At 41.3% G+C, this 15,946-nt stretch overlaps 3 protein-coding genes across 3 annotated transcripts; 2 read left to right on the top strand and 1 right to left on the bottom strand.

Annotated features, from left to right (window-relative positions):
- Window positions 1-31: 31 nt before the first annotated feature.
- nsun5 (NOP2/Sun RNA methyltransferase 5) lies at window positions 32-4,328 on the bottom strand. The gene is made up of 5 exons (XM_086277982.1): window positions 3,929-4,328; window positions 2,012-3,706; window positions 1,403-1,610; window positions 720-884; window positions 32-319 (listed from the first exon to the last, which is right to left on the bottom strand). Exons 2-5 carry the CDS (start codon window positions 2,934-2,936, stop codon window positions 130-132), a joined length of 1,488 nt encoding a protein of 495 aa, XP_086134108.1. The 5' UTR covers window positions 2,937-3,706; window positions 3,929-4,328; the 3' UTR covers window positions 32-129.
- Window positions 4,329-6,556: 2,228 nt separating this feature from the next.
- Window positions 6,557-8,996, top strand: LOC147305123 (uncharacterized). Its single transcript, XM_086277528.1, has one exon. It carries the CDS (start codon window positions 6,634-6,636, stop codon window positions 8,908-8,910), a length of 2,277 nt encoding a protein of 758 aa, XP_086133654.1. The 5' UTR covers window positions 6,557-6,633; the 3' UTR covers window positions 8,911-8,996.
- Window positions 8,997-12,390: 3,394 nt separating this feature from the next.
- Window positions 12,391-14,830, top strand: LOC147305122 (uncharacterized). Its single transcript, XM_086277564.1, has one exon. It carries the CDS (start codon window positions 12,468-12,470, stop codon window positions 14,742-14,744), a length of 2,277 nt encoding a protein of 758 aa, XP_086133690.1. The 5' UTR covers window positions 12,391-12,467; the 3' UTR covers window positions 14,745-14,830.
- The last annotated feature ends 1,116 nt before the right edge of the window (window positions 14,831-15,946 follow it).

The raw sequence follows: 15,946 nt of genomic DNA, 5'->3' as shown, positions 1-15,946 counted from the left end.
GCAACACCAATAACACACAGATGAGACGCAGTAAAAATAAAAAGTATCTTTACTTTTCAGTTACATCTCAGTTAGAAATCAACAGCACTGTTCATCCAGACGAACTGTGCAGCAGTCCAATTTTAAATTTCACTCTGCAGTTTCTGCCCCCTTCTTTTTTTTCTTCCTCTTCCTCCTCTTCTTATTGTTGGGTTTGCTGCCAGTCTGTCCTCCTACAGGTGTTGGTCTGTCCTCTGTCTCTGAAGCTTCACAGTCTTCTTCTGAAGCTGCAGGTCTCTTCTCAGAGGAAGGCAGATTGCTTGGTTTCACCTCTGGGCCGCTGTGACGGAGTAAAGAGCAAGAGTCAACCTACTCATCTAAAAACACTACAGGAAACTTCCGCAGTACTACTGTTGAGAGAAACATTAAAATAATAAGTTGCATAGCCACTTTGATCAGGTAATCATGTTTTATCCCAAAACAAAGATTTGAACAGATCTAGACAGTGTTACAGAATTAAACTAAAAGAAAAAAAATTACTGACAAATTCAATGTTTTTATGAGCAGACAGGGAACAAATACAGAAAGTCAAATATAACAGACACAACTAAAAACTATTTAGCTAAACACACTGTTAGCTAACCATACAGATGTGTGCGCAGACCTGCATGGCCATAACTCAATGTAACAGCTGGTGTTAAGGTTATTTTTGTAAGTTTACATGACACTCAAGTATTCACCTTATCTGAACAGCCAGTTCCTGCTTTGTATTTCCAGGCTCGCTGCGTTTCTCCAGCAGGGCCACGAAGAAGCCGTGCGTGAGGGTCTTGGCAGTGCTGGCACGCAGACACTGTGGGAGGGGCTCCAGGCCTCGCTCAGGCCACTCTGCCAACAGAGGAACCAGTCTGGACGGGGAGACACGAAAGGATTTGAATAACACTTCTAACAACCAGTTTGGCATAAATAACATACCTCAGGGAGCAAAACCCCAACACTGAACACCTGAACGTTTGTTGCATTTTTTTTAAACATGATTTGAGTTAGTAAAAGCTACCTCAGCCTGCATCTCTACACTTACAAACAAAACCGTAACACCCCCCATTACATATGTATTATGGATATTTGAAATTATTTCACTGTCGCTAACTGCACTTTGTCACAGTCCTCATTTAATGAAAATCTTAAATCTTGTGCCGTCAGTGTCATTGCATAGTCCTGAAAATGGTCTCACACACCTGTAATGTCCAATTTTATTGACAACACTACAATGCAGTACTGCTACTATAACATGCATGTGTGTCAAGGTGGAGAGATCACAGAAAAATAAAAAAAACTCCAGGTTTCATCGTCTAGAGAGCTAAATGAGAATAGAATGCTTTAAAATGATAAATAAACAGTCTGAATGTCTTCAGACTGTTGCTACCTGAAGCCGGGGTTCTGCTGCAGACAGGCAGCTACCACTTCCTCATTCTCCTGTTTGTGGATGGAGCAGGTGGAGTAGACCAGGCGCTTCAGGCTGGGAAACCTGAGAGCGTGGTTAAGGCAGCGCAGCTGGAAGGAGGCCAAAGAGGCCAGACGAGCCTGCTCCTTCTCCTGGTCAGCAGAGGTGTTGTCCTGGAGGCACACCATACCTGAACCCCGTCACACACAGGTTACAATGCTTTTTTGGTTGTTGTTGTTTTTTTTACTATAATTAAGCTGTTTGTTTCTTTATTTGCACACTGGGACTCTGATTCTTGCTTATACTTGTGAAACGCAGCAAAGTTTTGCAGTATTTGCTTGAACTTGAGAGAGGAAGGATGGATCGGTGATGCCTAAACGGGTTTCTATTCCAGTTTCTACTCTGGACACCCACATCTGTGACTAAGGTTTGTTACATAAACAACAAATTCAATGTTTAAAAATGAAATAAATATGATACATTTTGCATTCAAAGTAAACTAAAGTGTCATAAATTGAAGATACATATGCACAGATGTTATAAAGAACCCTACTGCAGTCATACAAACACAGGGATAACTGGTCACTCTACCTGAACCACTGCAGGAGGGATCGAGCAGGATGTACTCAACATCCTTATACTGCGGGTTGTCGGGGTCCACCTTCAGGAAGTCCTGGTTGGCCAGCTGCTGACAGGTGACCCCTGCACGGAGCAGGAGCGTTGACATGGTGGCCAAGCGCTTTCCATCCAAATCAAAAGCAAACAGCCTGCCCTTGTTCTTCATGATGGCTGCCAGCTGGCTGGTTTTGTTGCCAGGTGCGGCACAGGCATCAATGATGTGGCTACCAGGTGGAGGACTAAGGAGATGAGCGGGGAGGCAGCTGGCTTTGTCCTGCAGAACTATGTGGCCTGCTTTGTACAGGAAGTGGTCATGGAAGTCAGTTTTAGGAGAGAAGACCAGCAGCTCTGGCAGGTGCAGGTCACTCAAAAAGTATCTGTCTTTCAGGGATAAGTCTTCCAGCCTGGAAGCCTTCCCCAGGTAGGAGAAGCCATCCCTCTTCAGGTAGTCCACAACATCCTCCACAGTGGTCTTCAGAGTGTTCACACGTACATATCTGGGCAACTGGTCTCCAGCGGGGTGCTTGACACTGCAAGGAAGCAGGTCTTCATTCCTGCTTACCTTCTGCTTCACCTTCATGCGAGCCAACTCCGCCTGCAGTCTGGAGCGATGCTTCATCATCATGGCCTTCCAGGATCCGCCACACTTCAGCCCCTGGCCTATCAACAGGTCGTACACGAGCACCTTAGCTAGGGGCATCTTTAGCTTGGTATGCCTGAGTAGCTTGGTGGACTCGATGATCTCCTGCAGGACGGAGGAAAACTTCTGGGTCTCACAAACCAGAGCGAACAGCTGTTTGATGTTCTTGAATTGACTGTCGTAAACCAGAGTTTTCAAAGCCCCCTGTTTACCCTCGACCTTCTCCGTGATCTCTGCTGCTTTCAGGTACAGAGCCATGGCGAAAGAGGGTTTTTTTCCCCTACTGCGCTCAAACACTCCTTTTCTTTCTTTAGTTCTGAGCAGGAAACAACGAGCGAGTTTATTTGAGCTCTGTAAAAGCAGCTTCTTCTATACTTTTCCTCCGTGCACACGTGAGAGGAGGGGTCACGACACCGGAAGTACTCGTTGACGCACTGTTTTTCTTTTGACGTAAGTAGTAGTAACTGGTGCCGGATCAAAGACAGTAGAAAACGTCTCTATCGCCCTCTGGTGCCTGGCTCCAATGCAAACAAGTTGTCCTCAAATGTTCTCTCCTTGAGATGCTTTAACAGCGTGGCTTGTCATGAATCGCAAGACTTAATGTGACCAAGTGGTCGGCGGGGTTATGAACAAAATAAATTGACAACGCCACCCAGGGGAATTGCACCCCCAGGAAATATATTTAAGAAAAATAGATAAAAGGAATAAAAGAAGACCGCATAGATTCAAGGATGCACACTGAGGCAGGTTGGCTTCCAATATTAAAACAGTTTTATTTATAGAAATGAATAAAATATTATAAATAATATTTTATAAATAAAATATTAAAGGTCAAGATGTAGCATCATTATTGACAGTGTCCTACAGTAAAAATAAAACCATCGTGGAACTGGGACTTACCAGCAGCCGTGGAACCAAAAGGAAATCACACAAAAAGAATCACTGCAGACCACCCAGTGCTGTACAAAAGAAAGTGTGAAAACGACCCACCACCTGAGGTCCCAGGGCCACTGGCTCGTCCTCCTTCACTGAATTAAACACAGAAAAATATGTTAAAAGAATAAGAGGACACTGAGCGTCAGGCTCGCTACAAATCATAAAAAGACTAAAACACACTTTAATAAAAGAAATCTCACACTCACTCACTCACTCTCTCACACACACACACACACACACACACACACACACACACACACACACACACACACACACACACACACACAAGGCTTATTCCCCACGGGTCAAACTACCACTCGTGCTGGTAATAATTATTCTCAGGCGTAGGCCGGTCTGGCTCCCCACCGGCTGAGACCGGCCACCCAGGCGATTTAGAGTCCCAGCACGACACTCGGGCAGAGAATCACTTCAGCCCGATCACAGAAGCGTGGGTACGAGCAACAGTCCAGGGTAAAATAGAACACCAGGCGAACCCAAAACAAGGTAAGCCTACTTAATAAAAACAAGACAAGACAAGACAGCAGACTCCACCAAGGAGGAGTTCACAACAGCAGCTGAGAAGGCAGTTCACTCTTCCAATTTAGGTTGGGCAATTTGTCATGGAGGGGTGAGTACAGCAGTGAAACCCCCAGGACCGGAGGCACTATACTCTCATTGGTGGAGATAACACGAACACCTCTCTCCGCAATGGCAGAATTAAACAGACTGCTGCGCTGTAGCTGTCATATAATCGGCTCTTGCTGATGTGGGTGGGTTCCCAATTAACCCAATCACCTGATACAAGGAGCGAGTGCAGCGGAAAGAGAGCGAGGGTGGTAGAGCGAGCGAGAGAGAATGAGAGAAGAAAAAAACGGAAGGCGAGTAGCCCATCTGGCTACATTAAGTTGCTGCGGTAGAAAGAAGATCACGAGGTAATTTAATGACATAAATCACTGATGCAGATTTAAAACACTTTTGAACTGAAACATCGCAAACGTGGAAACTATTTTGATAATGCAGTTATATTTTTACTAAATAAGTTGACATGGATTTTATGGAGGCTGTGTGTGCTTTCCAACAGCAAATATCAATGCATGTTCTGAAGAACATATTTATTGATATGAATAGTAGCGATTGACAGGATTCAGTTCATTCTAAACATGGCATAAACAGGATAGTTGCAACTTCAATGATGTCACAGACTATAAATCTATTCTGGATTTGGGATACATGATGATGCTCTGTACTGAGTCTGCACAGTAAACTGCACAATAACCAGTTTGCTTTTTGTCTGGGGGTATGGAGTGGAGGTGTGATTTTCCACTATCTTTATTGAATAATACCACATTTTTAATGATAGTGATTTGGTCAACTGGCTCCATGTGATTAAAAGACTGTAAAAAAAAAATGCTGAGCATGTTGCTCTTTCTGCTAATAACTTGTTCTTTACTTTAAAAAATTTAGATCAATGTGATGCAGCCTTTTCCTCAAGATTGATAACTAAAGTGTCCCAACTTACCTGAGCCTGAACTCACAGATGGTGTGAGACCTAGTCTAAAAAGGAGAGGAGGACAATCTGGGTTTATCAAAGCACACTTCAAAAGCAAAGCAATTGTAAATTTTACAGGGGTGCACTATTGCTCATGACATGAATAACTTGCACAGCTGTGTGGGCACTATCAATGTTGAATGATATTTGCTAGTTTTCTTGTGTTCACTGGCATCCACAGTGAAGACATCGTGGACAGCGGAGAATCTTCCGGTGGTGGAGCAGACTGGGACAGAGTTCCACTGATGAAAAAGAGAGTCACGATGGATATTATAAAAATTAAATAAAAAAAGATTCAGACCAAAAGATTTGTGATCTACACAATCCAAGCTGATCAACGATAAGCTCAGTATTTTCATTTAATATATTTTTCATCTGCTTGAATGTTTCCTGCTTCACACAGTGCTCAACCTGCTAGATTTTTGTTTGTTATTCATTTATTTTAAATGTCTAATCTTATCTTTGAATCAAACATTCATACATATATACACTGTGTTCATTATAATAACATACATATATACTGTCAGACACCACTCTGACATTCCATTCATGCTCAGCTGAATATTAAAATGGACAAATATGTGTCATCTCTGCATACGCTATGATCATTATAGAATGACATGAAATATTAAAACTGAGCTTAATCTTCAACATAAGCAGTAGTCATATAAATTCATATACTCTTAAGCACAAATGGTGAAAGTTTTTCTGCAGAATAAGTAGCCTATTAGTTGTATCTGTATTGCGGTGTTCTGATAGTATGGCTTCTTATACTGAAGAAATGGATCTAAATAAATAACTAAATAAATCCTCCAGCACTCGTTATTGTCACCTATTGCTAATGTTTTGACGCTGCCAACCTCTCATACGCTGTAAGAATTTAATTCAACTGTTTATCACAGAAAAAGTGTGACTTGTAGGACACGTAACACTAGCGGGCATAATGTTAGCTTAATAGTCAGCTCAACAGCTGTTGTTAGCTCCGGACAAGTGACTACAACAGTAGCGATGAGCCCCGATGAACGGATCCGGGGGCGGATGGGCTCGTACATAAATGGATCGATCGGGGCGGGATACGGTGGGAAACGACAGATACCTTAAACTTGAAGACAGCCCAAGTAGAAGGATCGCTAAAGTCTGCTAAAAAAAGAAATCGCAATGCAAGTTGAACAAACTTGCAAAGACACAATATCAAATTTAACCCATTCTGGTACAAAATGACATCATAATAGACTGTCCTTTGAATGTCACGACGTTCGGCGATAACGTCACTTGAACTCCTTTGAAGACAGTTCTGGGGGCGGAGTCAGAGCCTATAAATATCCCTCGAGTACATACCTTGAACCCATAGATCGCTATAGTTCTGAACTAACAGTTTCCACTTGCGAACACTTTGTCTCATTGAGTAGATCATTTTTCAAACACAGAATAACACGTCGTATAAACTAAACTAAATACATTCATTTCAAAATGAGCTCCCTAAGCTACTTTGATATGCAGATGCTCAGAAATGAGATAGAAAATTACAAACAAGCTGAAAAACTTCAGCTTGAGGAAATCCAAGAAAAGAATTGTAGGATTTCAAGTCTTGAGGCATCTTTGAAAGAAGAGCAGGGACTGGTTGCAAAGATGAAAGAGGAGTCCAAAGAAATGCAGGTGCTCAGAAATGAGATAGAAAAGTACAAACAAGCTGAAAAGCTTCAGTTGGAGGAAATCGATGAAAAGAATTGTAAGATTTCAAGTCTTGAGGCATCTTTGAAAGAAGAGCAGGAACTGGTTGCGAAGATGAAAGAGGAGTCCAAAGAAATGCAGGTGCTCAGATATGAGATAGAAAATTACAAACAAGCTGAAAAACTTCAGCTTGAGGAAATCGATGAAAAGAATTGTAAGATTTCAAGTCTTGAGGCATCTTTGAAAGAAGAACAGGAACTGGTTGTGAAGATGACAGAGGAATCCAAAGATGAAAAGATGGAAAAAATGGAAAATGTTTTGCTGGAAACCAAATCCCAGCTAAGGTCCGCAGAGTCACAGAATGTAGATCTCACAAACAAATATGAGGCAAAAATTCGGGCTCTTCATAAGGCAATCAAACACCTTGAAAATAAGTGTGCCACTGAAAAAACGATGCGGGACAAGAAAGAAAAGGAGGTGGAATCTCTGGTTGTCCTTAAAATCAAAAATGAGCAGGAAAAACAAGAACTCAAGATGAAGCTAAGCAAGACGACTGAGGAAAAAAATGAAACACTTAAAGAACTGCAGAAACAAAATGAGCAGCTTCAGACTGAGATTCAGAACAATGAGAAGTACATTCATCGTAATGACTTCCTTGAAAGAAGGATAGACGAGCTTCTTACACTACCTGGGGAGGTGTACTGCCGTCAACAGAAAGTTAAAAGTGTGGAAGAAGAAAAAGAGAAACTACAGGCTGAACTTAAAAAGTGTCAAAGACAAAATGAGGAGTATAAAGCGGGAAAGCGCTGGGCAATAGACGAGAAAAACCAACTGACAAAGAAAAATGATGAACTGAAAGTACGTCTTAGGGAGAAGGAATGTAACAACATAACGTTGAGGAAAGAGTTAAAAGCTAAAGTCCTGGAATCTGAAAGTCAGATAAAGGAGCTGGCAAGGCAACGTTTTACTATCGACCGTCTGGAAAACTGCCTTGAGGTTAAAACTAAGCAAATAATTATATTTGAAAATGAGACGCAGGAGTCTGGGAAGAAAATTTCATCCCAAGAAAATAACATAGCCCGTCTGAAAACTGCTCTTAGCAAAGCAGAAAACGATCTGGAACTGGAGATAAAGAGACGTGAAAATCTTAGGTCTGATAAAGTGCTCCTTTCTGAGACAAAGTTCTGCATTGAGAACGAACTCTATACAGCTAGAGACACTATAAAGACACTTCAGAATAAAATCAAAGAAAAGGCTCAAGAACTCCAAGAGACAAACGTAGACCTTGCCAATGCTAAGACCAGCTATAATGCTGTAAAGACTGAGCTGGACATTATCAAACTGCAGCAGGCAGAACAAAAGAAAGAACACGAGAAACAGCTTAGCTCTGCAAATGACAACCTCTTCACAGTGAAGTCAAAGTTGACGCAAACTGTGGAGGACAAAGAAGAGGTTGAGAAAGCTCTGACAAAGTCCAAACACACAGTATTTAAGCTTGAGCAAGTAATAGAAGAACTGGAAACTGACATTGGCATTCAACGACAAAAGAATGCAGTACAGAAAAAAGAAAATGACGATCTGCTGCAACAGCTGAAGGGACTTTATGACACGCTCGGCCGCACTGTGCAAGTCGAGAAAAAAGCCTCCCCAGAGCAGCAAAGAAAGGATGGGGATGAACAAATAGCCCGGAAAAAGGTGAGATTTGACCTGAGTAATGCGGAATACTTTCCATCCAAAGGCGACAATGAGCTGAAAGAACAACAGAAAGAAATTAGAGACCTTAAGGGTAAAAAGGGTAACAAGCTTACCACATATGACAGTAAGCTAAAAGCAGTGCATGGCCTGCTACCTCCTATTTCCACTAGGGCCCGGTCTAAAACTGTAGACAACTCAAAGAAGCAGTCTGAGTCTAGGAGCTCACTCAACCTCAAGTCCACTGTTACTCCCAAGGCAGAAGAAGAAATGTTTCATCCCCATTCACCTGAACTTATTTCCCAGTCAACTCTACGTAGAGTATACAATCCTGGTGCAAAACTACTCAAGCGCCGGCCTTCAGCCAAACCCAACCACATCTAAAAAATCCTCCTACCAGTTCTCACACTGACCCCAAAGAAATAATCAGCTTTTAAGCTGGTTAAAAAATATCTATTTCTTTGTTTCCAAAGTCAAAATAAATCACAAAGAGACAATATCAGAAAAAAATTTAATACCCGCCCATCCTGAGGGTATATTACATCCGTAACCCAGGAGAGGCTGTATTTGCTATAACATCATAAATGTAAGACAATAAGGACATCTCTGCATGTGTGAGGAAGTGACATGCATTTCATCTATGTCGCTTCATCACCCCCAACCGGTCGAGGTAGATGGCCGCCCCTCACCGAGCCTGGTTCTACTGAAGGTTTCTTCCTATTAAAAGGGAGTTTTTCCTTCCCACTGTCGCCAAGTGCTTGCTCATAGGGGATCTTCGGATTGTTGGGTTTTCTCTGCATTATTGTAGGGATGTTAACTTGCAATATTATATAATATTGCAAGTTAACATCCCTACAATCTCTGCGTTATTGTAGGGATGTTACCCTAAAGTTTTAAAATTGGCACAAATAAAATTGATGTGAACTGAATTTTTCTTTTGATGTGTACAAGTGGTTGTATTTGAGTACTTTTGATCTGCTTTTATTCACTACTACGCACACACTGGCTTCAAAAATACAAAGTGATGGCAGTCCCCATGAAAAGGGAATTTTGGCTTCATTTTTGTACAGTGGCAGGAAGTGGAGTGAGGTTATTAAAATAGGCTGTTCTCAGCTATTTTTAAAGCTACATTTTAGTTAGTTTTTAGTTAGCGAACCTTTAGTTACTGTGGCCAAATACATATTTCATTTTTTAAAGTAAACACATTCTCAGTCACTCGCAGTCAGACATTGAGCTAATCCTAGCTAATCCTTGTATTTACCCTGACTAACAAAATATCTCTGCTGAAGTCACTGAGATGGTTTATATGAGAAACAGAAATGTTACTGGCCTGATCAGTCACTAGGCAATGTTGCCGTTACTGTACCTTTAGGAGTTACACAGTCAGAGCAACATGCTGGACTCTTCTTTAGCTCCTCTGCAGAGCCCATTATTAAATGGGCTCTGTGAGGATGAAGCTGTGAGGATCATTGACCAGAATGCGTCCTTTTAACAAACTGATGAAACCAGCTGTAACACAGGACTTGTTGTTTTGTTTTTTTAATGCAGACCAGCAAATGCGTTCTAGGAAGAAAGAGTCAGCTGATTCATTTGCTACAATATAAGAGGTATTAGCAGTTCACCCTCCTTCTTAGCGTATGGCACAGTTTTTAAAAGTAGAGGCAGAGTTTCTGTTTAATGCTGTGCAAGCTCTGCCACACTCAGCTGTTATCCATCAGTGTTTAGCAGCCCGACTGGGCTTTTTAACAGTCTTCACTTTTACAGAGTTTTTGTATAGTAGCAGTCTCTCTGTGGGGTGAGGTGGCAAGCGGTTCCTTTTTGCTTTCACAATGCACGCAGCCATCGGACTGAAACGGTCAAAACCTCCAGATGTGGCGGGCACCGCCAGCAGCTTCTTGGCGAGGCCTTGGAGCTTCGGGAATCGAGAAGCACATTTCCAGTACTGCTTTCCCACAGCGGTTCAGACAGGTACACGTCGAACTCTGACATCTTTAGAGTCTTTGCAGGAGGCTGAAGGAAGTTGAAGATGGACTTCCTCTTGAGGTCGTTTTCACTGATTTCAGGACAGTTGTTGTCTGAGCTGCCAGCACAAGTGTCCATCACGCCATCTGTCTGGCTTTCTTCTTTCACATCGTGCTCCAGCCCACTGCCTGTCTGATCTTTCTCTGCCTCAACAGTAGGAAATGTTGAGGCTTCCATGTTTTCTAATGTGGACTCAACAATGCTGCGAGCCTCAGATTTTGACGGAGGTGTTAGGAAATCATTCTGTTCATCCTGGTTGTCATCAGAAAACGGCTGCAAAAAAAATGGTTGTTTTAAATGTACACACATTTTTTTCCTATATCTACTCAACATGCATATTCAATTAAATATAAATCTACAGAAGTCCACTATGCTTCTGGCCTAATTTGGTACCTGCAGTTTGATCCTAGGATCCAGCACAGCAGCTAGTATCATGTCCTTCTGGTGAATCACTGGCTGGAAGTGTGTGTAGAGGCCTGTGCGCAGGGCCTTGCAGAAGTGGGTGTAGTTGGTGACACAATTCTCCAAGGTTTTATCAAGTCCAATGAGGGACGGTATGATGAGAGACATAGTCACACCATTTCCCTGCAGGACCTACGATAGATAAGACACAAACATGGCATCCACAGTGAAGACATCGTGGACAGCGGAGAATCTCCCGGTGGTGGAGCAGACTGGGACAGAGTTCCACTGATGAAAAAGAGAGTCACGATGGATATTATAAAAACTTAAATAAAAAAAGATTCAGACCAAAAGATTTGTGATCTACACAATCCAAGCTGATCAACGATAAGCTCAGTATTTTCATTTAATATATTTTTCATCTGCTTGAATGTTTCCTGCTTCACACAGTGCTCAACCTGCTAGATTTTTGTTTGTTATTCATTTATTTTAAATGTCTAATCTTATCTTTGAATCAAACATTCATACATATATACACTGTGTTCATTATAATAACATACATATATACTGTCAGACACCACTCTGACATTCCATTCATGCTCAGCTGAATATTAAAATGGACAAATATGTGTCATCTCTGCATACGCTATGATCATTATAGAATGACATGAAATATTAAAACTGAGCTTAATCTTCAACATAAGCAGTAGTCATATAAATTCATATACTCTTAAGCACAAATGGTGAAAGTTTTTCTGCAGAATAAGTAGCCTATTAGTTGTATCTGTATTGCGGTGTTCTGATAGTATGGCTTCTTATACTGAAGAAATGGATCTAAATAAATAACTAAATAAATCCTCCAGCACTCGTTATTGTCACCTATTGCTAATGTTTTGACGCTGCCAACCTCTCATACGCTGTAAGAATTTAATTCAACTGTTTATCACAGAAAAAGTGTGACTTGTAGGACACGTAACACTAGCGGGCATAATGTTAGCTTAATAGTCAGCTCAACAGCTGTTGTTAGCTCCGGACAAGTGACTACAACAGTAGCGATGAGCCCCGATGAACGGATCCGGGGGCGGATGGGCTCGTACATAAATGGATCGATCGGGGCGGGATACGGTGGGAAACGACAGATACCTTAAACTTGAAGACAGCCCAAGTAGAAGGATCGCTAAAGTCTGCTAAAAAAAGAAATCGCAATGCAAGTTGAACAAACTTGCAAAGACACAATATCAAATTGAACCCATTCTGGTACAAAATGACATCATAATAGACTGTCCTTTGAATGTCACGACGTTCGGCGATAACGTCACTTGAACTCCTTTGAAGACAGTTCTGGGGGCGGAGTCAGAGCCTATAAATATCCCTCGAGTACATACCTTGAACCCATAGATCGCTATAGTTCTGAACTAACAGTTTCCACTTGCGAACACTTTGTCTCATTGAGTAGATCATTTTTCAAACACAGAATAACACGTCGTATAAACTAAACTAAATACATTCATTTCAAAATGAGCTCCCTAAGCTACTTTGATATGCAGATGCTCAGAAATGAGATAGAAAATTACAAACAAGCTGAAAAACTTCAGCTTGAGGAAATCCAAGAAAAGAATTGTAGGATTTCAAGTCTTGAGGCATCTTTGAAAGAAGAGCAGGGACTGGTTGCAAAGATGAAAGAGGAGTCCAAAGAAATGCAGGTGCTCAGATATGAGATAGAAAAGTACAAACAAGCTGAAAAGCTTCAGTTGGAGGAAATCGATGAAAAGAATTCTAAGATTTCAAGTCTTGAGGCATCTTTGAAAGAAGAGCAGGAACTGGTTGCGAAGATGAAAGAGGAGTCCAAAGAAATGCAGGTGCTCAGATATGAGATAGAAAATTACAAACAAGCTGAAAAACGTCAGCTTGAGGAAATCGATGAAAAGAATTGTAAGATTTCAAGTCTTGAGGCATCTTTGAAAGAAGAACAGGAACTGGTTGCGAAGATGACAGAGGAATCCAAAGATGAAAAGATGGAAAAAATGGAAAATGTTTTGCTGGAAACCAAATCCCAGCTAAGGTCCGCAGAGTCACAGAATGTAGATCTCACAAACAAATATGAGGCAAAAATTCGGGCTCTTCATAAGGCAATCAAACACCTTGAAAATAAGTGTGCCACTGAAAAAACGATGCGGGACAAGAAAGAAAAGGAGGTGGAATCTCTGGTTGTCCTTAAAATCAAAAATGAGCAGGAAAAACAAGAACTCAAGATGAAGCTAAGCAAGACGACTGAGGAAAAAAATGAAACACTTAAAGAACTGCAGAAACAAAATGAGCAGCTTCAGACTGAGATTCAGAACAATGAGAAGTACATTCATCGTAATGACTTCCTTGAAAGAAGGATAGACGAGCTTCTTACACTACCTGGGGAGGTGTACTGCCGTCAACAGAAAGTTAAAAGTGTGGAAGAAGAAAAAGAGAAACTACAGGCTGAACTTAAAAAGTGTCAAAGACAAAATGAGGAGTATAAAGCGGGAAAGCGCTGGGCAATAGACGAGAAAAACCAACTGACAAAGAAAAATGATGAACTGAAAGTACGTCTTAGGGAGAAGGAATGTAACAACATAACGTTGAGGAAAGAGTTAAAAGCTAAAGTCCTGGAATCTGAAAGTCAGATAAAGGAGCTGGCAAGGCAACGTTTTACTATCGACCGTCTGGAAAACTGCCTTGAGGTTAAAACTAAGCAAATAATTATATTTGAAAATGAGACGCAGGAGTCTGGGAAGAAAATTTCATCCCAAGAAAATAACATAGCCCGTCTGAAAACTGCTCTTAGCAAAGCAGAAAACGATCTGGAACTGGAGATAAAGAGACGTGAAAATCTTAGGTCTGATAAAGTGCTCCTTTCTGAGACAAAGTTCTGCATTGAGAACGAACTCTATACAGCTAGAGACACTATAAAGACACTTCAGAATAAAATCAAAGAAAAGGCTCAAGAACTCCAAGAGACAAACGTAGACCTTGCCAATGCTAAGACCAGCTATAATGCTGTAAAGACTGAGCTGGACATTATCAAACTGCAGCAGGCAGAACAAAAGAAAGAACACAAGAAACAGCTTAGCTCTGCAAATGACAACCTCTTCACAGTGAAGTCAAAGTTGACGCAAACTGTGGAGGACAAAGAAGAGGTTGAGAAAGCTCTGACAAAGTCCAAACACACAGTATTTAAGCTTGAGCAAGTAATAGAAGAACTGGAAACTGACATTGGCATTCAACGACAAAAGAATGCAGTACAGAAAAAAGAAAATGACGATCTGCTGCAACAGCTGAAGGGACTTTATGACACGCTCGGCCGCACTGTGCAAGTCGAGAAAAAAGCCTCCCCAGAGCAGCAAAGAAAGGATGGGGATGAACAAATAGCCCGGAAAAAGGTGAGATTTGACCTGAGTAATGTGGAATACTTTCCATCCAAAGGCGACAATGAGCTGAAAGAACAACAGAAAGAAATTAGAGACCTTAAGGGTAAAAAGGGTAACAAGCTTACCACATATGACAGTAAGCTAAAAGCAGTGCATGGCCTGCTACCTCCTATTTCCACTAGGGCCCGGTCTAAAACTGTAGACAACTCAAAGAAGCAGTCTGAGTCTAGGAGCTCACTCAACCTCAAGTCCACTGTTACTCCCAAGGCAGAAGAAGAAATGTTTCATCCCCATTCACCTGAACTTATTTCCCAGTCAACTCTACGTAGAGTATACAATCCTGGTGCAAAACTACTCAAGCGCCGGCCTTCAGCCAAACCCAACCACATCTAAAAAATCCTCCTACCAGTTCTCACACTGACCCCAAAGAAATAATCAGCTTTTAAGCTGGTTAAAAAATATCTATTTCTTTGTTTCCAAAGTCAAAATAAATCACAAAGAGACAATATCAGAAAAAAATTTAATACCCGCCCATCCTGAGGGTATATTACATCCGTAACCCAGGAGAGGCTGTATTTGCTATAACATCATAAATGTAAGACAATAAGGACATCTCTGCATGTGTGAGGAAGTGACATGCATTTCATCTATGTCGCTTCATCACCCCCAACCGGTCGAGGTAGATGGCCGCCCCTCACTGAGCCTGGTTCTACTGAAGGTTTCTTCCTATTAAAAGGGAGTTTTTCCTTCCCACTGTCGCCAAGTGCTTGCTCATAGGGGATCTTCGGATTGTTGGGTTTTCTCTGCATTATTGTAGGGATGTTAACTTGCAATATTATATAATATTGCAAGTTAACATCCCTACAATCTCTGCGTTATTGTAGGGATGTTACCCTAAAGTTTTAAAATTGGCACAAATAAAATTGATGTGAACTGAATTTTTCTTTTGATGTGTACAAGTGGTTGTATTTGAGTACTTTTGATCTGCTTTTATTCACTACTACGCACACACTGGCTTCAAAAATACAAAGTGATGGCAGTCCCCATGAAAAGGGAATTTTGGCTTCATTTTTGTACAGTGGCAGGAAGTGGAGTGAGGTTATTAAAATAGGCTGTTCTCAGCTATTTTTAAAGCTACATTTTAGTTAGTTTTTAGTTAGCGAACCTTTAGTTACTGTGGCCAAATACATATTTCATTTTTTAAAGTAAACACATTCTCAGTCACTCGCAGTCAGACATTGAGCTAATCCTAGCTAATCCTTGTATTTACCCTGACTAACAAAATATCTCTGCTGAAGTCACTGAGATGGTTTATATGAGAAACAGAAATGTTACTGGCCTGATCAGTCACTAGGCAATGTTGCAGTTACTGTACCTTTAGGAGTTACACAGTCAGAGCAACATGCTGGACTCTTCTTTAGCTCCTCTGCAGAGCCCATTATTAAATGGGCTCTGTGAGGATGAAGCTGTGAGGATCATTGACCAGAATGCGTCCCTTTAACAAACTGATGAAACCAGCTGTAACACAGGACTTGTTGTTTTGTTTTTTTAATGCAGACCAGCAAATGCGTTCTAGGAAGAAAGAGTCAGCTGAT

This window comes from Aulonocara sp. 'chitande type north' Nkhata Bay, linkage group LG20, assembly GCF_057382095.1.
Source record: "Aulonocara sp. 'chitande type north' Nkhata Bay isolate Kocher_YH1m ecotype deep benthic linkage group LG20, A_spYH_male_GT1.1, whole genome shotgun sequence".
Classification (NCBI taxonomy): Eukaryota; Metazoa; Chordata; class Actinopteri; order Cichliformes; family Cichlidae; genus Aulonocara; species Aulonocara sp. 'chitande type north' Nkhata Bay.
The sequence above is the reverse complement of the archived record's forward strand: the minus strand, read 5'-3'. Positions and strand labels throughout refer to the sequence as shown.

Bases quoted from the DNA above. Each gene is read 5' to 3' on its own strand.
- nsun5 (XM_086277982.1), bottom strand. From the start codon at position 2,936: ATGGCTCTGTACCTGAAAGCAGCAGAGATCACGGAGAAGGTCGAGGGT. The intron at 885-1,402 runs GTAGCAACAGTC...CTCCCCGTCCAG, and splicing joins CAGCAGAACCCCGGCTTCAG to ACTGGTTCCTCTGTTGGCAG. The intron at 320-719 runs GTGAATACTTGA...ACTCCGTCACAG, and splicing joins GAACTGGCTGTTCAGATAAG to CGGCCCAGAGGTGAAACCAA.
- LOC147305122 (XM_086277564.1), top strand. From the start codon at position 12,468: ATGAGCTCCCTAAGCTACTTTGATATGCAGATGCTCAGAAATGAGATA.
- LOC147305123 (XM_086277528.1), top strand. From the start codon at position 6,634: ATGAGCTCCCTAAGCTACTTTGATATGCAGATGCTCAGAAATGAGATA.